The sequence below is a fragment of the Sorex araneus genome, chromosome 8 (assembly GCF_027595985.1).
Source record: "Sorex araneus isolate mSorAra2 chromosome 8, mSorAra2.pri, whole genome shotgun sequence".
NCBI lineage: Eukaryota > Metazoa > Chordata > Mammalia > Eulipotyphla > Soricidae > Sorex > Sorex araneus.
The window spans coordinates 23,767,604-23,789,551 of record NC_073309.1 but is presented as its reverse complement, the minus strand read 5'-3'; the positions used below and the strand labels follow the sequence as shown (position 1 = coordinate 23,789,551).

The following is a 21,948-nucleotide window of genomic DNA, read 5'->3' as shown; positions in this document are numbered from 1 at the left end:
GAGAACGTGTGCTGTAGCCTTGGCACTCTCTCCCCTGCCCTAGAGGACTGTCTCTTCTGGACAATTCTCCAACCACACGGCTCCCCACGCCTGTAAAAGGAGGGTTCCCGAGGCGTCTGCTCCTCTTTCCAGAGAAGCTCCTTGAACCCACGTGCGGCCCCCTGGAGCTGGCCTGTGAGGCCAGGGGGCTGCCTGGCCATGGCCTCCTTGTCCATCCAGGTGCGGGATGTGGGAGACCATTTGTCCAAGGACACACTCAGACCCTCGACTGCCTCAGCACCTGGGCGGGAGCTCACACTCGTGTTGCAGCACCTGAGGTGCAGCTGGCAGCGACAGACAGACAGACGTGGCTCAAGAAAGACTGTCAGGGGCTGGAGCGAGAGCACAGCAGGTGGGGTGTTTGCCTTGCACGTGGCTGACCTGGGTTCAGTTCCCAGCATCCCATATGGTCCTCTGAGCACCACCAGGGGTGATTCCTGAGTGCAGAGCCAGGAGTAACCCCTGTGCATCACCAGTTGTGAGAAAGAAAGAAAGAAAGAAAGAAAGAAAGAAAGAAAGAAAGAAAGAAAGAAAGAAAGAGAGAGAGAGAGAGAGAGAGAGAGAGAGAAAGAAAGAAAGAAAGAAAGAAAGAAAGAAAGAAAGAAAGAAAGAAAGAAAGAAAGAAAGAAAGAAAGAAAGAGTGTCAGGTGTTTCCTCTCTTGTTGGCGTGGTTCAGCAACGTGGCTACAACACTGTTGAGGAATAAGGTCTCAGTGGACGTTACTGCCCCTTCAGCGTATTCCACTGACCCTCCATCATTCTCCTGGTGTCAGTTCTGGCTACACACACACGCACACACACACACATACCCTGCTACACACACACACACACACACCCTGCTACACACACATACACACACCCTGCTACACACACACATCCTGCTACACACACATACACACACACCCTGCTACACACACACACACACACACACACCCTGCCAGGGAACCTCCATTCACGCCATCCATTCCCTCACTGTGCTTGCCTTTACACTGCAACGTGATCATCTGGAATTCTTTTTTTTTTTAATTTTAAAATTTTTCAGGTTTACAATACTTATTACTCATCCTTTCTCATGGACATCATCCCAACGCCACACCTATCACCAGTACCATCTCCCTCCCCCCAACACCCCCCCTTCCTGTCACCCCCTCCCCAGCTCAACTGTGTAGATCAGTTCCCCCGTTAAGTTGCTCTTGGTCCTTCACTGCTACCTCACTGTGTCCCCATAAGCCCCGCCTGTGACAGATCATTTTGTCTCTGCCCCGTCCTGCTGTTGACTTCACCCAACACAATCCTCTAGTTCCATTCGTGCTGCTGCCTCTGGTGTGATGAGGTTCTGTCTCAGAGCTGCATCTGATTCCACTGTGCCATCTACCACAACTTCTTGGTCCATTCCGCCGGAGCTGGGCGTTGGGTTGTTCCCGTATCTTGGCTGTTGTGCTGTGATGACTCTCAGGGGTGCATAATCCTTCTGAATTACTGTTTCTCTGTGTTGGAGATGGATGCCAGGAGGTGCTATTGCTGGGTGAGATGGGAATGCTAGTTCTAATTTTTGGAGACATCTCCGTAATTCCCCACTGAGGTTAAGGAGTCTGACCCAGCGATCACCCGGTACTTGCCCTCCTCCCTGTGACTTAGCCCACTCCACATGGCACGCATCTTTCTGTTGGGCCTTGGATCGGGGTGTCACCCCACCCCTCCGCGTCTTGATGGGACGCCTCTGAGAGCTGTGTCCCTTCCCTGCCACAGGCTGACCTTGTCCCTCTGTCCATGTGTCCCTGAGTCAGCTTCCGCACTGGAAAAGCCTCTCATCTCACTGTCCCAGGCAGGGCCTTGGTCTGGGGGCTTGATCTTTGTTGTCTGACCCCACCCCAGGCTGGCTGTCCTGGAGGGTCACCGGCATGTCCGGTGGCCCCTTTGATCTGTCCACATTGTCCTGGTCTGGCAGCCGTCCCTTCTCACATGATCACATCCAGAACAGGAAGCCAGGCTGCCGGGGGCACGGGCCGGGGCACGAGTGGTGGTAGGAAGCAGTACTTGGTGTCCTGCCTTTGGTTGGTGCAGGGAAACTCATGGGCATGTCCAGCAACGCCCTTCAGTCTTCCCTGAGCAGGACACTTGGCCACATTGCTGCAAAGGGGGCGGGGGGTGGCAGAGAAGGGTGACAGATAGGGCGTCAGCAGCATGTCCGGGGCACAGCCCTGCCGCTAGCCTTTGGCGTCATTTCCACGCTGTCCGCGGTGGCTGTGGTGTCCAGGGCGAGCATTTCTGGAGGGTAGGGACCTGCTTTGTAGGCATCGAAATCCAGGGAAATGTGTCAGATTGTCACTGGCAGCGGCCGTGGCTGAGACCACACCCAGTGGTGCTCAGGGCTTGCTCCTGGTTCTGTGCTCAGGGATCACTTCTGGGTAGGGGGTTTTCGGGGACCCTGCGGGGTGCTGGGGTCAAACCCTGGTCTGCCATGTGCACGGATAGCACCTTATGCACTGTCTTGTCTCTGGCCCGTGATCTTACCCCTGTCTACTCCCGTCCCCTCTCCTCATCACGGTGGACCCCGTGGACGGCCTGAAGCTCTCCGTTCAGTATGGTGGGTTCCTTTGGAGGGCAGGTGTGGGAGGGGCCTCCCAGGCTATGCTCAGGGCTGGCCGCGCAGGCCTGAGGGTCCCGTAGACAGGCCCCCCAATAATCGTGGTTCTCGCCCCCATTTTGTGGCCGCCCCTCCCCCCGTGCCTGCCACCGCAGCACCCACCGTTATCCTGAAGTGCCACGTGCTACAGGGGTCCTCTCTGGCTTCCGAGTTATGACCCCACCCAGGCCCTAGCATAGGTGGGGCCTGGGGAGCCCCGACTGCCTGCATGACGCTTGTCCCCACGCTGGCCTCCGAGGGTCTCTCTGTAACTGAGGCCCTGGCCATACTCCACTTTCCCTTCTGGGACCACAGGGTCTTGCCCTCCTCCCCGGCCGTCCTGCCCCGTGAGGCCCAAGGTGTCACTTCCCCCCACCAGGAGGACTGATGGGGACCCCCAGCCAGCTGCCCTATCTCCTCCGACCGCGTGCTGGCCGGGCTGGACGCTCTCTCAGACGCCTTCTGACGGGCTCCTTGCCTTGACCCTGAGTGCAGGCAGCTCTGGGCAGTGGAGACCCATCCTTGCCCTCCGTGTGGCCTCCAGGGGGTGGTCACGGGAGAGGCAGGGGGACAGCAGGATGGGCGAAGGGCCTGGCCCGGGACAGGGGCTTGTGCCAAGCAGATGGCGGGAACATCTTGCCGCGGGAGGGCTCTGAGCTCCTGATCCTCTAGAAATGGGGGTGCACTGTAGGAGAGAGCTTTTGCCCCGATCTCAGAAGCGCCTGACCCCCCCTAGACCCCAGCTAGCTGCAGCCGGGCCTGACTCCACAGACCCTGGCTAGCACCCAGCCGGGCCTGACCCTTGACCTTGGCTGGCCCCAGCCGGGCTCACCCCCCAGACCCTGGCTAGCACCCAGCCCCCACTTGACTCCCCTAAACCCCGACTAGTCCCAGCCGGGCCTGACCCTCCTAGACCCTGGCTAGCCCCAGCCAGGCCTGTGTTGGCTCATGACCATATAAGGCCACCGTGCCTGGGAGTCTCTGGGCAGCTGAATGCAGTCCTGCACCCAGAGACGGGGAGCCGTGTCCAGCCTCCTCTAGGGCCCCCGAGGCAGCAGAAACTGAGCCAGAGTGCACGGGGAGCCAGAGGTCCCTCCTGGGTTGCCCCCTCCCGGAAAGATCAGGCCTGGCCAGGAGACTGGGCGGAAGCTATCCACCTCCCCTCGTGGCCTTGCTCTCAGGCACAGGGTGGCCCCTGCCGGCTCCCCTGGTTTCCTCCCGCTTGGAGCACCCCTCTGAGTCCCGAGGGTTGGGGGGCACCATGGGGCATCTGGCTTGGCCCCCTGTGCTGTGCTGGTTACACAGGCACGAAAAATCTGGGGGATTCTTCCTTCTTCATATTGTTTCTGCCTCCTCCCCCAAACATACACATATACACACACAAACTCATACACACAAACACACATACAAACATACACACACATATATATACAAACACATATACATAAACACACATGCACACAAACACACATATACACAAACACACAAACACGCTAACACACACATGCTCACACATATACACACACATGCTCACACAAACACATACCAAACACACACACACACACACACTCTCAAACACATACACATACATGCTCACACACACAAACACATAGTCACACAAACACACAACAGATACACTCACACGCATGTGTGCCTCTGTCGGGGTACTCCTCGGAGAGACAGGTCTTGTGCAGGCATGTGCCTGTGGCTCCTGGAATTGGGTCTTACTCTCTCTGACCACTGACCAGAGCCCAGCCCTGGCGTGAGCTCCAAGGGTTGGTAGACTGATGGTGGGGAAAAAACTCATTTGCTAGGAGATGGTCTCTGATTGTAGCTGCTTTCAGAGCACAAAGCACCTTTCAGTCATGCTTGTCTTGGGCTGTGAGGCGACAGAGCGCAAGCCAAGTTAGCTCACGCATGAATGAGACACTTTCTTGGAGCTTGTCATTCAGAAGTCTAGGTGGAGGCTTATCTTCAGGCATGGCTGGATCCAGGGGCCGGTGTCCGCAGGACTTGACTCAGCCGCGGGAATGCAGATGAACTCTCCTGGAGCCTCTGCAGAGTCAGATGCCACTGGCTGTCACCAGGGTGTCCCAGCAGCCCCATCTCTGCCCCCCTCTGCCCAAACCAGACCTTGCACCCCCGCCCCACGCTCCGTGCACTGGTCTTGTTGGAGGTAGTCTGATCCCGTCACTGGGCGCACAACCCTGGTCTGTTTGGGAGCCTGGGTGCTGGCCCTGGCCAGAAGCAGGAGCCCCCTCCCTCTCTCAGCCTGTGTGTGGTCCCTGTGGCAGGGCCTCACGTGGCACCCTGTCGCCTACCAGCTCTGTGACCTGGGCTAACCGCACTGAGCCTCGGTGTCCTCATCTGTCAGAGGGGAGAACGTAGTTTCCGTGTCCAGGGATTCTTCTGGAAGATTAAATGAGATGGTGTATGTGAAGCGCTCTTGTATTTTGCATCTCCGTTTTGATTTCTGTGCTGCTGAGCCAGAGCCCTTGCCCCGGTCTCTGTCCTTGGTATCACAAGTAAAGAAGTTTCTGTTGGGGGGAGGGGGAGATTTGGGCTTTGGAACTGAGGGTGTTGTTCAGAGCTGCCGTGCATTATCCACTTCCTGTCTCCTCACCTCCTTCCCTGCGGTCCGAGGGGTCCGGTCCTGCTCCAGCACACGGAACACGCCTCCACCCTGGGCGGGGAGACAAGACTGGGAGAATGAAGGAGCCCGGCCCGGTGCTTCTTGAAGTTACAGGAGTTGTAATGGCAAACCCGAGCGTTTTCCTTCGAGCAGTAAGATTAGGAGTGGCTGGTGGTTGGTGGTGTTCTGGGGGGTTCCAGCGTGTTCCGCATTGAAACCCCCCCTCACTACTCTGTCATTTGCGGGGAAGCAAGGGTAGAAATTTTTGACTCCGAAGCAGAAAGCGCAGTGTGAAGCGCACACAGGCCAGTTTTGAGGGCGTTACGGGCGTGATCTTCGTGAGGCGAGCAGCCTTTCCCCAGGCCCCAGGCACTGCCGCAAGCCGCACGAACGAAAAGCATCTTATGCCCTCACTTACCCGGGGTGCCAGGTTGAGACGCTTTTGCCGGGTCCAGGCCCTGGGGAGGAAGGACGGGCCCTAGGAGACCCGGACTCTGTCCTGGCCCTGCCCCTCCCTGCCTCGACGTGACCCCTCTCGGCCTCAGTGACGATTCTGTCAAACGGGTGTAACAGAAACCCGACTTTCCCTTGCTTCCTGGGTGGCAGGGAGATGGGTGAGACCAGTGGGCGGGAAAGAGGATTGTCACATCCGCTCTCTGGGTGGCCGGGAGAGGGCCTGGCCACGTGGGAGAGCCCAGCCGGGGCCCACTCTCAGGTCACCTCAGGGGCAGCTGGTCATCCCGCCCCGCTGTCTTCTGTAGCCTGTTTGCTTGTGGTTGTTCTGTGGCTTACACATTGTCTTGTCCCTTTGCCGCGCATCATGTCACTCCACTTCATGTATCTCCCCACCACCAACAACCCATCTCTATACTGTTACTACAGAGGCTTTGGCCTTATCCGTGCTATAAACATCACAGGTTCCGGCCTTTTGCTTCTCTGCTTCCGGTTGGATACTTTTCATTTGTTTGTTTCTTTGCTGGTTGGATACTTTTTGTTTGTTTGTTTCTTCGCTTGCTTGTTTTGGGGGCCATACTTGCTGTGGCTCAGGGCTGACTCCCGGCTCCATGCTCAGGCTCCTCTCACAGACTCTGGGGACTGGATGGGGTGCCAGGGATCAAACCTGGGTCAGCCACACGCAAGGCAGGTGCCCTGCCCGCTGGACTGTCACCGTGGCCCCCGGTTTGGATACTTTCTGTTGCTGAAACTCGCGTTCACTAATGTGTGCCCTCATGCGTCCCGTCCCAACACCAGACTTGGAATTTCAGATGTTCTATTTTCATTGTAGACATCCCCCTTTGAGTTCTTATTTTTTATATTATTTTTATGTTTTCCCTTCAGTGTCTTGAAAATATTGGAAGTAGGTGTTACTGGTTGTTAGTTACAGCATCTCTGTCCGTCTGAGTTCCACTGAGTTTGCTTCCTTTGGTTTTTCTCCTGCTTGTGAGTATACTTTTCCAGTGCTCTGTATGTCCAAGGATTACTTGTTGGCTGTGGATTATTAAGCATCCTCTGGATTTTGGGGGGTGAGGGGGTTTGGGGGCTGTAGCTGGAAATGTTCAGGACTTACTCCTGGCTCTGTGCCCAGGGATCACTTCTGGTGGTGCTCAGGGAATCTTCCACGTGACTGACCTGGGTTCTATCCTCAGCACCCCATATGGTCCCCCAGTCCCCACCAGAAGTGGGCCCGGAGCACAGAACCAGGAATAAGCCCTGAGCACCGCCATGTGTGACCTCACCCCCAAGACACGAGTGTTGGGGCTGGAGCGATAGCACAGCGGGGAGGGCAGGGCGTTTGCCTTGCACTCGGCCAACCAGGTTTGAATCCCAGCATCCCATATGGTCCCCTGAGCACTGCCAGGAGTAATTCCTGAGTGCCGAGCCAGGAGTAACGTAACCCCTGTGTATTACGGGGTATGACCCAAGAATTTAAAAAAAAAGAAGAAGAAGAAGAAGCAAGTGTTAAAACTTCTTTCAGACAATTAAAAATCTTAGGGGTAAGCTTGTTGTTTGTTTTTCCCTAGACTTTCAAATTATGTCAGGCAGTTGTAGCCTTTAATCTGGGGTGAATTTAGCCCCACCCCCGTCCCACCATGGCGTGAGCCTTCCCGGCAGTCCTGCAGAACGTTCTAGTGTTCATCAACTACCCTCCTTCTAGCTACTAGGAGCTTGAACCCTCAGCCTCAAATGAACTGTGGGAAGCCTTCAACTTAGAAGCCCCCTGCCCCGGTTCCTTGACCAGCTTGTGAGTCTCAGCCCGTCCAGGCCGAGACTCACGGTGGCCCCCCAGCTCGGGAGCCTGGGCCCCCTCTAGTTTGCTCCCACCCTTTGTTCGCCTCTGCCCTGCGCTCCCCAGGAAGGCGGCCGTCCCTGCGGGGGCGGGTCAGGGCCCGCCTCCCCCTCCTCCCTGGGACCTCTGTCCCCACACTCTGAAAGAGTCTGTTCACTTCTCTCTCTCGTTGTTGTTGACAGCGGGAGCTGGCAGGGCCCTGAGAGGGCCTCCGGGGTGGCATGCCCAGGGTCTGGACCGGATGTGGACTCCTGCCGCTTGGGCCAAGTACATGCTGGGCCAACAGAAGCCCTTGTTTTTGCTTTGGTTGTTTGTTTGGGGGGCCACATCCAGCAGTGCTCAGGGTTTACTCCTGGCTCTGTGCTCAGGGATCACCACTGGCAGGGCTCCGGGGACCATATGGGATGCCCTAACTGTTGGCTGCACGCAAAGCAAGTTCTTCCCTGCCGTATTCACGCTCTGGCCCCGCGAATGCCAGCCCCTGAAGGGCCCACAGTTCAGTGCCATCTGCTTCCTCGAGAACCCAGGTGCAGGGCTAAGTTGAAACAGGACCCGCTAGGCTTGGCCTCCTGAGAACCGGGCGAGCGAAACAAGCCTGTCCAGGTGATGAATAGTATTGTGGGAGGAGAGGAAGGAGGTGTGGGCTGGAGAGAGCTCCAGTGGCAGAGTCTGCCCAGTGTGGTCAGCCCCATGTCCATCCCTGGTACCCCACAGCCCCTGCAGTGGTCCTATGAAAGAGCTGGGGGAAAAAAAAAAAGGTGGTCCATGCAGAAACGGGCACATCCTTACAACAAGGATACCCAGCATTTTTGTTAGTTTGTTTTTGGCTTTTTGGGTCACACCACCAATGCTCAGGGGTTACTGCTGGCTCTGTAAACTCAGGACTTACTCCTGGCTGTCCTCAGGGACCATGATGTCAGGGGGTCAAACCTGGGTCAGCCACGTGCAAGGCAAATGCCCTCCCTGCTGTACTATCGTTGAGACCTCCATGCGATGCTTATCAAACCAAAGCCATCACGGAAGACCCCGTCTGGGATCTAATTTCTGTGTCACGTCCAGAAGCCGCAGCTTTTTTTGTTTTGTTTTGTTTTGTTTTGTTTTTTGCTTTTTTTTGGGGGGGGGTCACACCTGGCGATGCACAGGGGTTGCTTCTGGCTCTGAACTCAGGAATTACCCCTGGCAGTGCTCAGGGGACCATATGGGATGCTGGGAATTGAACCCGGGTCAGCCTCGTGCAAGGCAAACGCCCTACCCGCTGTGCTATTGCTCTAGCCCCAGAAGCCACAGCTTTATGTAGATTAGTGGTTGCTTTCTGGGGGTGGATGGGGCATGGGAGAGTGACCGCCAGTGGACACTGGGAATTTGGGGTTGGAAAGGACCAGCTGTCCTGAAATTACATAGTGGTCATTATTGCCCCAAACTTGCAACTATACTTTAAAGCATTGACACGTGCCCCTTAAGTGGGTTAGGTTTTATGGTATGTGAATTATATCTTGAGAAAACATTTTTTTTTTTAAATGTCAGTGAGCTCCGCCTGCTCTGAGGAGAATGCCGAAATGCACAGGATTCAACCCAGGTCCCAGCTGTGAGATTCTGTTAGGGCTCCACTGGGTTACCCAAGGCTTTCGGTGTCACTGCGAACAGCAAGCACATAAGAGTCAGTGCAGTTACTGGGGGCGGCTGGCGGTGAGCGGGAGGCTTAAGATCCTTTCTCTCAGTGAGCCTGCCACAGAACTGGGCATCAGCCCTGTATACCGCCAGGTGTGGTCCAGCCCACCCACTCCCACTAAAATCCATCCTTCCGCAAGCCTGAGGCCTAGGAGGGACCAGAGCAAAAGCACTGCTTGCCTTGCACACAACCGACCTGGTTTTATCCCCAGCATCCTATGTGGTCCCCTGAGCAAACCAGCGGTAATTCCTGAGTGCAGAGCCAGGAGGAAGCCCTGCACACAGCAGGTGTGGTCTACCCACCCTCTACCCCCACCCCCACCATACACACACACACACACACACACACACACACACACTAAAATCCATCTTTTCCCAGTCTCTTCAGTTGTGAGGGCTCCCGACAACCTTTCCTGTGCTCTCCCTTCCTTACCTCTTCTCCTGCCCAGACCTGTCACAGGAGCATGGAACCGGCTGGCGCCATGGGCAGGGAGGATGGAGCCTGGTGCCAGCTACCGTTGGCCCTGGCAGGGAGATGGAGCCTGGTGCACAATTGGCCTTGACCCTGACCTCAAAAGAATCTGAGTAGTGGGAGGTGGGATGGGGGTGGCTGAGGACGGAGGGTCCCGCATGGCAGAATGAGGTCCCTGCGTCTGCAGAATCACTGTTGGGAGCCACCAAAGAAGAGTGGCCTGGTGACCACCTGTCTGCCAGGGACGGAGGGAGGGCAGGTGCCTTCGGGAGGTCCCCAGTGACCAGAGCTGCGGGGGGCTCTCAGAGGGGAGCTGAGAGGGCCGAGTCTCCTGCAGGCTGCTTCTTGAAGGGGGCTCCCGAAGTTCTTACCGCTGCCCGCTCCTCCTTGCCTACCCACTGGGCCTGGCGGTGCGTTCTCAGCTGGGTTAGCCCTGCCGAGAAGCGAGCGCTCCCCCAGGTGGGGCTTTGCTCCCACCCCCCCATGTGATGGGGAATTCTGTGGGTGTCCATGGGGGTGGCCCAGGGCCCTCGAGTGTGGGATGCGGTGCCCAACCCTCACGGGCTCTGCTGTGTCTCCGCTTCCCCCCAGGATCATCCATGAGGACGGCTTCTCCGGGGAAGATGTGAAGCAGTACAAGCCCGTGGTCTACAGCAACACCATCCAGTCCCTGGCCGCCATCGTCCGGGCCATGGACACTCTGGGCATCGAGTACGGGGACAAGGAGAGGAAGGTAGGCTCCGGGCGGTGCCGGGGAGGGCGGGCCCTGCACCCTGCCGGGCAGCCGGACCCCAGCACCACCCCCCCGTGCTGGGCAGGGGTGGGCAGGTCTCCAGCAGAGATGGTAGCCACGGAATCCCAGGGGCGACCGGGTGACCGTGCAGACCTGGAACCACACCCCCCACACCCTCGGTCAGCCCTCCCCTCCCTGGGAAAGAGATCCGTGCTTTCTCGGGGCCCGGGGGCACCCTCGGAAGGCCCCTCCACACCACGGGCTGTCCCTCTTCCCAGAGGGGCTCCAGTGTCCTCACACGAGGGACTTTTTCCTGCCAGTCTCCAGGCGGCTGCTAAGTACAGCTCTTGTTCGCATTCTCGTTTATACTTTTGCATTAACTATTGCGGCCAAGCGGGTAGGGCGGGGAGAATAAGAAACTCAGCCTCGGAGATCTCTGTCCTGTGGGGGCGCTTGGTCCCCCCTGAGTCGGGGGTGGGAGCCTCGGCTGGGGGCTCGTCTCTGGCCCGGCGGGACACAGCTGTATCTTCTGCATCTCCCGTGTCCTGCTGAAAAACCACGCCGAGGAGAACGATCCCACCCTTCAGGGGCGCCCGGCCGTGCATCTGTGGCAGAAAGCTCTCGGTGTAAAAGTCCGTATTTTATGCTCAGAACCCTAATGCCGGGGGGTAGGCTGGCCCAGCCCAGCCGTCCTTTGGCCCCTCTAGGCCCTGTGCATCTCAGGGCTGCGCGGGTCACAGCCCAGCTTGGGCCAGGGAGTCTGAGGCCAGGGCTGGTTTTGCGTGGGGGGTTCGGGGAGTGCCTGGTTCACCCTTCAGGGACCTGCCGAGTCCCTGGTCAGAGCCTGTCGGGGAAAGAGGGACACTGCCGGCCGGGTGGCCTGTGTGGTTTCCACCGCGCGTGCCCAGGGTTTGCAGGATGCCAGGCCTGGCTGCTGAGCAGAGCATGAGGGCCCCGAAGAAGCCCCACAGTCAGCCCAGACCTGTGCCCCAGCCCGGGGGCCAGCCCGGGGCGCCCCCCACCCTCGGTGCCTCCTTCTTCTGCCCTATCACTGCTGCTTACTGCCGTCCGCTGGGCCCCATTCACGGCTCAGCACCACACTCGGCACCTCCCACGCTCTGCAGCCCTGGACCCACGTGTCCTGCTGCTCTCAGAGGGAGCACTGTGCGGGTCTCACAGAGCCTAGGGGAGACATGAGCGGCGACAGGGCATGGCCCCTAACACGCACATACACTCACGCACATGCCTACCCATACATTCATGCACATGTATGCATACATACATATGCATGCGCTCATGCACACACACACACACACACACACACACACACACACACACACACACACTTTCCCTCCATCGGTGACATTTTCCAGTCCATGTATGTCGCTGCATTTCCTTCCCCAGCCCTCCTGCCTCTAAGACGAGCCAGAAAAGTCTCTTGGGACTTCCGTGTTTTTTCCTCCTTCAGTTCTGGGGAAACTTTTATTTTCCTGCGAAGTTTCTTTTTCCTTCTTACTGTCCCAAGCTGGGGACACAGCTAGGGGGAGGATGCAGTGAGTTCCTGGCTGTACACTTGCCCGTAGCTGCCGTTCCTCCCTGTCAGGGCGGCCCAGAGCAGGAGGTGTAGGGAGATTCCCTGGAGGAGGGGGCGGGGGGCTCCCGGCACAGTGCTCTGGGCATGTGGTGATGCAGGTGAGGTGGAAGCAGCCGCCAACCTGCTCGGGTTTGGGGAGTTTGTATTCAGTGTTTTGTTTTTGTTTTTTTTTTTTTTGCTTTTTGGTTCACACCCAGCAATACTCAGGGGTTACTCCTGGCTTTGCACTCAGGAATTACTCCTGGCAGTGCTTGGGGGACCATATGGGATGCCGGGGATCGAACCCGGGTCGGCCGCGTGCAAGGCAAACGCCCTACCCGATGTGCCATCGCTCCGGCCCCTGTTGTTTTTTTTTAATTATTTTTTTTAATTGGATCACTGTGAGATACAGTTATAAGCTTTCATGTTTGAGTTTCAGTCATACGATGGTTGAACACCCATCCCTCCACCAGTGCACATTCTCCACCACCAATGTCCCCAGTATTCCCCCCACCCCCCCCACCTCCATGGCAGACAATTTTCCCTATACTCTCTACTTCGGGGCATTATGGTTTGCAATACAGATACTAAGGGATTATCACGTTTGGTCCTTTATCTACTTTCAGCATAGATCTGCCATCCCGAACGATCCCTCCAGCCATCACTGACTCAGTGATCCCTTCTCTATCCCAGCTGCCTTCTCCCCCAGCTCATGAGACAGGCTGCCAACTATGGGGCAGTATTCCTGGCCCTTGCGTCTACTGTCCTTGGGTGTCCGTCTCATGTTACGTGATGTTATAGTCCACAAATGAATGCAGTCAGTCTTAGGGGGCTGGGGGGTGCCGAGGGCAAGAGCACCTTTATGATGGGAGGTCTCTCTGCCTGAAACCTGGGCCATTCGTCTTTGAGTCCCTCCTCACCCCGATAACTCGTCAGGCATCTGGCACATAGTAGGTCTTCGGGCAAACATTCCTGGGTGGGACGGGCACTTCCCCCCCTCAGAAAACTCCCAGGTGGGAAAGAAACGGCACCTGTAACTCTATCACTGAGTGAGCCGAGGCTGACTGAGTGCCCAGGATAGGTGTAGGTGCTGTGCTGAGTCCTGGGTGCTATGCTGAGTGCTGTGGTCAAGTCCTGGGAGCTGTGAGAAGTCTCGGATGTTGTGCTGAGTTCTAAGTGCTCTGCCGAGCCCTGGGTGCTGTGCTGAGTCTCCTGGGTGCTGTGCTGAGTGTGGTTGGTGTTTTGATTATTTTTTAATTAGCAGGATAGATTTTATTGAAACTTCGGAAGATGTGAGGGAGAAAAAGAGGGGGTGCATGTTCAAGGAGAGAACTCGGGCTTTTCCAGAGCAGAAAACAGCAAAGCGACAGAGAGGAGGAAGCGAGGTGCATGTGTGAGGGAGAACACGGGCTTGAAGGACAGGCGTGTGCCGAGTCCTGGACACGGGCTCGGAGGGTGGGGCGGCCACGGTGCATGAGGAATGGCCGTGGGAGACTGACCATGACCAGAGGTGACCAGGCGAGACTCGTGGCCAGATTGAGGACTCGGGCGTGGGCAGGGGTGTGAGCGAGGGTGAGGACAGGGCATGGGTGAGGTGGGACCGTGGGAAGCTGTGACTGGGTCCAGCCTGGCCTGTGGCAGGGGATCAGGCTACAAGGGGGGTGGGGAGGGCTAGTGACTTGGGCGTGGGTACGGGGGCTCCAGCCGTCGGCCACACCAGGTGTTTGGGAGGAGATCTGGCCGGCTGCTGCCTGAAGGCTCCCAGGGCCAAGAGGGTTGGCATCAGGACAGTGAAGTCCAGTGTGTCCCTGCCCGGTGGACAGGGACAAAGCGAAATCTCAGGCACAAAGTCCGGTGACAGGATGGCGGGGGCCAGGGCCTGGTCTGGTTTCCACCTCCGGGATTTCCCGGGGGACTGGCCAGTAAGTGCATCCCCAGGGCAGGAGGGGGGCGGGTGGGAGGGGAGGCCTTTTATCCTAAAGTGCCTGGGCAGGTGGGATGCCACCTACCGGAAAGTGGGATTTAATCCCCAGGAGGACAGAAGCGTGCAGGGGGCTCTCGTTATTACGTTATTCCGGCTGGTTTGTTTGGGGACCACACCTTCAGGCGGTGGAACTGGGGTGGGGGCCTTCATCCCAGAGTCCTCTCTGATCCCGGTTACCAGGAAAGGTGAAGAGGCGCGAGGATTCAGCGTCAAGCCTGCCCCGAGGCAGCACGGCTGCACCCAGCCCCACCCCCCACTCACCCAGATCCCCAGCCCCCGCCCAGCCCCCGCCCAGCCCCCGCCCAGCCCCCGCCCAGCCCCCGCCCAGCCCCCGCCCAGCCCGCCTCGGGTGTCTGAGAACAGCACCTGGCCAGTCTCCACCCTGGCCGTGCTCGTCACCCCCTCCCCTCAGTTCCCACTCTGAGACCCTCTCGCCCTCCCTCTCCTTCCCTTCTCTCCCCTTCTGAGGGGCGCCCCAACCCCTCCCTTCCCCTCTGGGGCGGTGTCTCTCTCCACCCCCCCTCCCGCCCCAGTTCTCTCTCTCTCCCCGCCCAGCCCCCTCCTCCCCTGCAGCCCATTATCATGTAAATTGCCGTAACCTTTGGCGCTTGCTCCCCCTCCTTCCTCCCGCCCGTGCCTGGGCCTCTATCTGCATCACAAAAGCCGAGAACTCGAGTGGCCGACCTGGCCCCGACTCCCCCGGGAGAGAAAGGATGGGAGGAAATAGACAATTATGGGATTAGCCCGGTCCCTGGGATTGGGGGGAGGGGGAGACAGGGGGTGCATGGGGGGGAGGGGAGGGGAAAGGCTGGGTCGGGTCTCAGGCCCCTGAACTGTCACCCTCTGCACTCACACGTCCCTGGTGTAGATGAGCACCGTGCCAAAGAGCCTTCTGCGAGCACGCGTGCATGAGTGCTCGCCTGTGGCACAAACCCCGTGAGCGCCCGGAACTCGGTTCCTCGGAAAGTTCTGGAAACTTGGGCAAGCTCTCTTCACTGTGACCCTCCTGTCCCCTGCTTTCCCTGAGGACAGATGGTGTTGCCCCATCCTCGTCGTCCTGAGTGCCTGCACACAGGAAGCAGCCTCGGGTACCTGGGTCGGACCCCGCCTGGCCCCCTGGGCAGGGTGCCAGGGTGCCTGCTGAGGTGGGACACTGCCCGCCCCCTCCCCCATGTCAGCTCTGCTCCTTCCTATAATTAATAACCAATTGACGGTGCACAGTCGAGGAGTGGGGCGGGCCGTGTCTGCACTTTGCAGGGGTGACAGGAGACAGGAGGCCGAGATTGCTGAATCAGCAGGACTCCCGCCGAGCAAGGGGGAGGTGTGGGGAGGACGGGGCGGGGGAGGGGGGCTACCCAGCCCCCTGGGCCCTGCCTGGCCTTCCCCAGGGCCCTCCAGAGATGGTGTCCACGGGGCTTGGAGGGAGGCGGGATCATCTTTCACACCCAGGTTTGCCGAGGTCACCGGATCTCCTCTGGCTCAAGGAAATCTGGACATTTAAGTCAGGGCCCTGTAGCGCGGGTGGCTTATCTGCGGCCCCGCCCCTCTCTAGGCCCTGCTGCTCTGCCTGCCTGAGCTCCCCCTGCCCCCCGCAGCACCCACACCCACAGCCCCCAAAGGCTCCCCCCGCACCCCCCCCCCGGCTCACAGAGCCAGAGCTGGGGGCCCCCTCCGAGCCCCAAAACTCTGCTGCTATGGATTCGGGGGACTGTGGCCGGCCCCAGGCAAGAGCCTTAGGTTTCCGTTTCCAGAGTCCCTGGGTCTCCATCCCCATGTTCCGTTCCTTCTCCAGGGGCAACTCTTTTCCTCCTCCTCCTCCTCCTTTCTGCGGGTCGGTTAGTGGCAAGCGGCAGCAGGGGTCCAAAGATGAACGGCCGGAGCGGTGCCGGGGCCTGCGTGCAGATGTCCCCGGAGGAGGAGGCCGTGGAGGAGGAAGAAGAGGGAGGAGGAGGAGGAGGCAGCGGAGGAGACAGCCCCTGGGTCCCGAGGCTCTGGGACTCACACGGGCTGGTCAGCTGTCCGGCGTCTCAGGCCAGGTATGGCCCAAACTCCTGGATTGGGGCCGGCAGTGCTGGCCACTCTTCCTGACCTCGTCCTAGAGGAAGAGTCCTCTCCGAGAGCTGTTTCACTCAGGAAAGGCAGCTGGGTGCGAGGGTCTGGGGGGTCTCCGCGCAGCTGGGCGTGCAGCCCCCAGAGAGAGCCGAGGGCACTCTCGGCTCCTCTTCCCCTGTCGAAGTTAGTTTATACTTTCCCCCCAGAGCCCCCGAGTGGGGCTGCTGCCCAGGGAAGAGTCTGTTGCTGGGGTGGTTGCCAAGGGGGAGAGCTGGGAGCCAGTGAGGGTCTTCCTGGATATCCCCTGCCTGGCCCTGGTTCCTGCTGGCGCGTCTCTCCGTAGGGGGTTCCCGCCTCCTCTGGGCCTGGGCTGGTGAGAGTCTTCCCGGACCTCGGCTCCTGTGTCCGCAAAGCGGGTCTTGGCATGATGAGTTTAGGCTTTTAGTGGCAGGCCAACTGCCTCTAGCCCCTCTCGGTTTTATTTTTTTTTTAAGTTTTTTTTTTTTTTGCTTTTTTTTTGGGCGGGTCACACCTGGCGATGCACAGGGGTTACTCCTGGCTCTGCACTCAGGAATTACCCCTGACAGTGCTCAGAGGACCATATGGGATGCTGGGAATCGAACCCGGGTCGGTCGCGTGCAAGGCAAATGCCCTACCCACTGTGCTATCGCTCCAGCTCCCCCTCTCGGTTTTATTTCGGCTCCAAAACTCTTTGCCAGGGGGTCTCCCCACCCGGTAACGACCAGCTTGCCTGCTTCAGCACCCACCCCTGTACCCAGCTCCTTGGGGCCTGCTGAGGCCCCGCTTGCACCTCAGCACCAGCCCCGCCCTCCCGGCCAGGCCAGCCTGCTCACAGCTGGGGAGATGGGCCTTGGGAGAGACCCGTGCTCCCGCATCCCTGCTGGTTCCTCCCACTGTGGTGAGACGCCCCGGGCTCACCACACCTCCTGGACCACAGAAGCACAGGTGCGGCTGGCCACAGGGACGGGCCAGAGCAGGGCCCCCGCTTCATCATCATGACCTCAGATAGTGTTCATTGTCTGTCACTGGGAGACAGTGTGCTCTGTGTGTGTGTGTCTGTCTGTCTGTCTGTCTGTCTGTCTCTGTCTCTCTGACCGTCTGTCCCAGACAGCAGTGCCACCTGAGGGACAGGATGCTTTCTTCTCTGGTGCCCGGGCACCCCGAGGGCATCTCTGCCCCCGTCAGAGGTCTCAAGGGTTCCTTGAGCCAAGGAGCCAGGGCGGGACAACGCTGAGTATCCACGAGGGTGCAGGGTGCAGGGTGCAGAGACGGGGCCTGGGACTCCGTGGAGTGGGGGGGAGGGGCGGTCCCTGAGCCGAATCTGCCGTGGCGTCCGCACTGCCGCGGGCTCTGCTGAGATGTGGCCCCGTCCATTGGCTTCCTGCCCCGAGGCTCTGCCCTGACTCAGGGCGTGAGCACCTCAGCCCCCAGGTTGCAGCCATAGGTCAGCAGCGGGGCCCCGTGTGAGTGTGAGCCCCGGCACTCCGTTTCATCCCCCCAGCCCCGTCAGATGTAAGCGCCAAGCTTAGGTATGGCCTAAGAACGAACAGAAGGAAGCAAAGGACCTTGGCCGCATGGGCCAGCACTGAGGGCCGCACCTCCTTGGGCAGGGGCCCGGCTCCCCGTCCGCTGGCCTCCTTGGAGAGCTTGCCCTGCCCCCCTATCCCCCGCCCCGTCCGTCCTTCCTGGGCCTGCAGCTCCTGCCCCTCCCCATCGGTGATGAGGCAGAGGGTGTCCTGCCCAAGACCTGAAGGTTCATCCCAGGTTGGCCCTGGGGAGCCCCTCACTGAGGACAGACTGTGCTCTGCTGTGGGGGCCCCAGACTCCTCCCTCATAAATTCCTGAAGCCCCCTGAAGCCCCCTTGCCTGGATTCCTTTGGGGTCACTGACGCCCTCACACCTGGTTCCTGATGCCCTATCACCTGAATTTCTGGGAGTTCCTGATGCCTCTCGTCTGTCTCCCTGGGGGTCCCTGACACCCCCTCACCCAGATTCTTGGGGGTTCCTGACCAGTCCCTAGATGTTCCTGATACCCCCTCACTCAATTCCTCGGCCCGGCTGGCTTGAGGGGGTCGGGACCACTGGACCACTGGACGGGGATCTTCCCTCCACGCCCACTCTCGCCTCCTCCCCTATGAGCTTCTCCACGAGCCCCCCCAGGCCCTGTGTGAGGAGGGCTAGCCACCCTCCGACCAGGAACCCACCCGGTTCCTACCCTCAGGAGCATGCCCCGCCCACTCCGGTCTGACTTCCTGTGCCGGACTGCCCACCCCAGCAGAGACCACCAGTGGGGGAGGTATGGACCCACCTGTGCCTGAGGGAGGCCCAGGATGCCAAGGGGCTAGAGTGGCCTGGGGACGCCCTGTAGGGGCACCTCCTCACGGGCACCCTGTTTCCCTGCAGGGGCTCAGAGAAGGCTGCCACCACCCCGCACTCACACACACACACACACACACACACACACACACACACACACGCACACACACACACACACACACACACGCACAAGCTCCCATGGCTGGTCTTCACCCCCTCGCCCTGTTCCCTGATGGTGCAGAGACACCCCCCCCCAGCCCCGAACAGATGTGGACGCAGCTCAGAGACCCCAAGGGCCAGTCCCAGGTGGACAGCTGGGCCCAAGCGCCTGCGTTGAGCCAGTGCCCTAAGGGTGCAGACCCTGGGCATAGCCGGGACTGGACACGGAGCCGAGAGCAGAGGAGACCCCGTGAGGCAGGGGTCCCGGTCTGCCGCGACCCGGGGTGCCAAGTTGCCCCCACTTCCCTCTGGACTGGTGCCTCCGTCGCACTGTTGCGGCTGGGGAGTGCAGTGGGCAGGTTCCTGCCCTGCCTGCATCCGGGGCACGTGGGCTGCTGCATCCAGCCCGCCGGAGGGGGTGCCCTCCCCGGATGCCAGCTGGGGTGGGGGGCGGCCTCTGAAAGGCCCCGGACATGTTGGCCAGCTGAGTGTGGCTCCCGGGCCCAAGGGGACGCCGTGTCCCCTGGTCTGTGGCAGGTGGCTCCCGCGGGGGAGACAGACTCCCCAGAGAACCACCCCCTCACCCCGATTCCCTGTCACTCAAGCCCGGAACTGGGATTTGAAGACGCCCTTCAGGCTGGATCTGGGGCGCGGGGGTGGGGCTGCACTCTGTGTGTATGGAGGGGTGGGGGGGTGCGTCCTGTCCCAGGCTTGCAGCTTCTTCTCTCTGCGGCCCTACCCCCACCCCCACCCAGGCAGCTCTGGGCGTGCCCCTGGGGTCATCCACCACAACCCACCTCGGCCCTGAGCAGGCTGGGCCCCAGGCGCCCCCACAGGGGGCTCCTCTGTTAGGCCTTGTGTTTGTGTGTGTGTGTGTGTGTGTGTGTGTGTGTGTGTGTGTGTGTGTGTCCCTTTCATTGCCACTGTTGGTCTGAGCTCCGGCCTGGGGGACAGGCGTCCCCTGAGGACACTGAGGCCAGTGAGAGCGAGTCACCCCAGTGGGCTGAGCCCCAGGGTCCCGCTCACAGGTGCGGCTGTGCACCAGGTGCAGGCACCACCCCCAGGAAACAGCACAGCCCCTGCTGCCCCTCCCCCTCCCCCTCACCCCTGTGTCTGCTTCCCTCTGGCCACAGCAGGGCCTTGGGCGCCCCCTCAGAAGGCCACAGGGGGCCTAGCTGACCCATGCGGGGTGGTGTGGGATGGGGGGGAGGTTCCACTTTCTCTCCCAGAGGTGTGTTTCCAGGAACCTTCCCAGGTGGACACACCTGTCAGCCCCTCTGGGCTTGTCCCCAGCTGGGCCTGGATCTGGCCGCTCTGCGGGCAGGTGGGATCCCCATCAGCAGTCAGGAGGCTGCCCGCTGCCCCCCGCCCCATTCTTGCTCACCCTCTCCCTGGAGCTGTTCTCCTGGGTGGGGCGTGGTTGTAACTTGTGTTTTCCCAATGACCGACCAGATCCTTTCGTGCCTTTGGGCCGTTGATCTGCCTTGGGAGAAATGTCTCTTCAGATCCAACCCTTGCCACGTAGTGGCCATCGGCCACGCCTGCGGTGCTGAGGGCTTACACCGGCTCTGTGCTAGGGCTCACTCCTGGCCGGGCTTGTGGGACCATGCGGGGCAGTGGCACGAGAGGGAAGGGCCACTGTTGTCTCTTCGCAGCCCCTCTCCCCGCCCATTTTTTCAGGTGTTGCTGGTTTTCACTTTCGTGTTCTAAGAGTTCTTCACCTGTCGTTTGCGTGTCATTTACAGATGTTTCCTCCCATCCGTGGGGCCACCCCTTTTCTGACCAGTCAGGCTTCCCCTGGCCCTGGCCCCTCCGCAGGGCTCCTTGCGTGTCTACTCTCCGGGGACCAGGCAGCAGGCCTGTCCTGCCCACTGCCCAGCCCCGCCACCACCATCTCTCACACACACACTCACACTGTACACACACACACACACACACACACACACTCATAAACATATGCACACACACATACACACTCATACACATACTCTCGTATACATACACACTGTCACTGTCACTATAACTGTCATCCCGTTGCTCATCGATTTGCTCGAGCGGGCACCAGTAACGTCTCCATCGTGAGGCTTGTTACTGTTTTTGGCGTATCGGATACGCCATGGGGAGCTTGCAGGCTCTGCCGTGTGGGCGGGGTACTCTCGGTAGCTTGCCGGGCTTTCATACACATACACACACATATTCATAGATGTATTCATACACACTCATACACATACACATACCCACATAGACACACACACTCATACACATAAACATCACACACATACACACTCTCATACACATATACATACATAGATATGCTCACACTCATAAACATGTACACTCACACACATACAGACACACTCATACACATACACTCACACTCACACTCATGCTCATAAACATATGACACACTCATAAACATATGTATACACACATGCAAACATGCACTCAAACTCATACACACATTCTCATACACATACACACAGAGACACACTCATAAACATGCAAACTCACATACTCACACTCAGATATACTCAGACACATACATTCAGATACACACTCATAGGCTCATACATACACTCACGCTCACACTCATAAACGTGCACACTCACACATACACACACACACTCACAGAGTGTTCCCTCTTGGGTGTCTCCCAGCAGGTGCTCGCTCTGCTGGCCCGTTCCCCTGGCCTGTGGTGCTTCTGGCTGGGGGTTATGAGACTGTGCAGAGGGCTGTCCGCGCCCCTGGGAGGGGTGAGGCAGGCCGAGGGCAGGGCGGCCCCCAGGCCAGGCCTCCGCTGTGCCCTGGGTGCTTTGCAGGCGTCCAGCCGTCCAAGTGTCGGACAGAAGCAGCAACAGGGGCTCGGCACAGACGTGGCGCGAGGGGGCGGGGGAGGAGCTGGGGGCACATCTGATCCCCCGAGCACCGGGCTGTGACGCGCAAGCTCGTGCCGCGTCCCTGCTGGAGAGGGCTCGCCTCACCCGTCCTCACCCGAGTCTCTCCGCTCCGACACACGCAGGCCGTGCCTCTGAGCCGTTTGAAACGGCGCGTATCCGTTTTCCTTCTCGCCGTGGGGCTTAGATGTGTGTTTTGAGCTGTACCGGGGGAAAACTGTCTCGCATGCGTCAGACCCTGCGTGTCGCGCAAATGCTCCATTAAGATGAGGCCAGCTGGGGGCTCCACCGATACAGCCACAAAAGAAGTGGGGGGGGGAGTCTGGGAGCGTCGGGGATGCGTGTGAGGGGAGCCGGGGCAGGGAGGGGGGCTCGGCCACCGGAGTGCTGAACTGTGCGTTCCTCCTCTCGGCTGGTGCCACGGTGGGGGCAGAGGACCCCCATCTATCCAGTGCTCCGTGGGCAAGCCCGGCTGGGGCAAGGCCAGCCTCT

The 21,948-nt window shown here is 59.4% G+C and overlaps 1 protein-coding gene across 3 annotated transcripts in view; it reads left to right on the top strand.

Annotated features, from left to right (window-relative positions):
• Nucleotides 1–21,948, top strand: part of GNAO1 (G protein subunit alpha o1) — a 148,367-nt gene that overhangs the window by 78,648 nt on the left and 47,771 nt on the right. For all 3 annotated transcript variants that reach the window (XM_004600661.2, XM_004600660.2, XM_004600659.2), the window contains exon 3: nt 10,316–10,457. In XM_004600661.2, the coding sequence (XP_004600718.1) occupies nt 10,316–10,457 (142 nt within the window). The remainder of the gene's footprint in view (nt 1–10,315; nt 10,458–21,948) is intronic.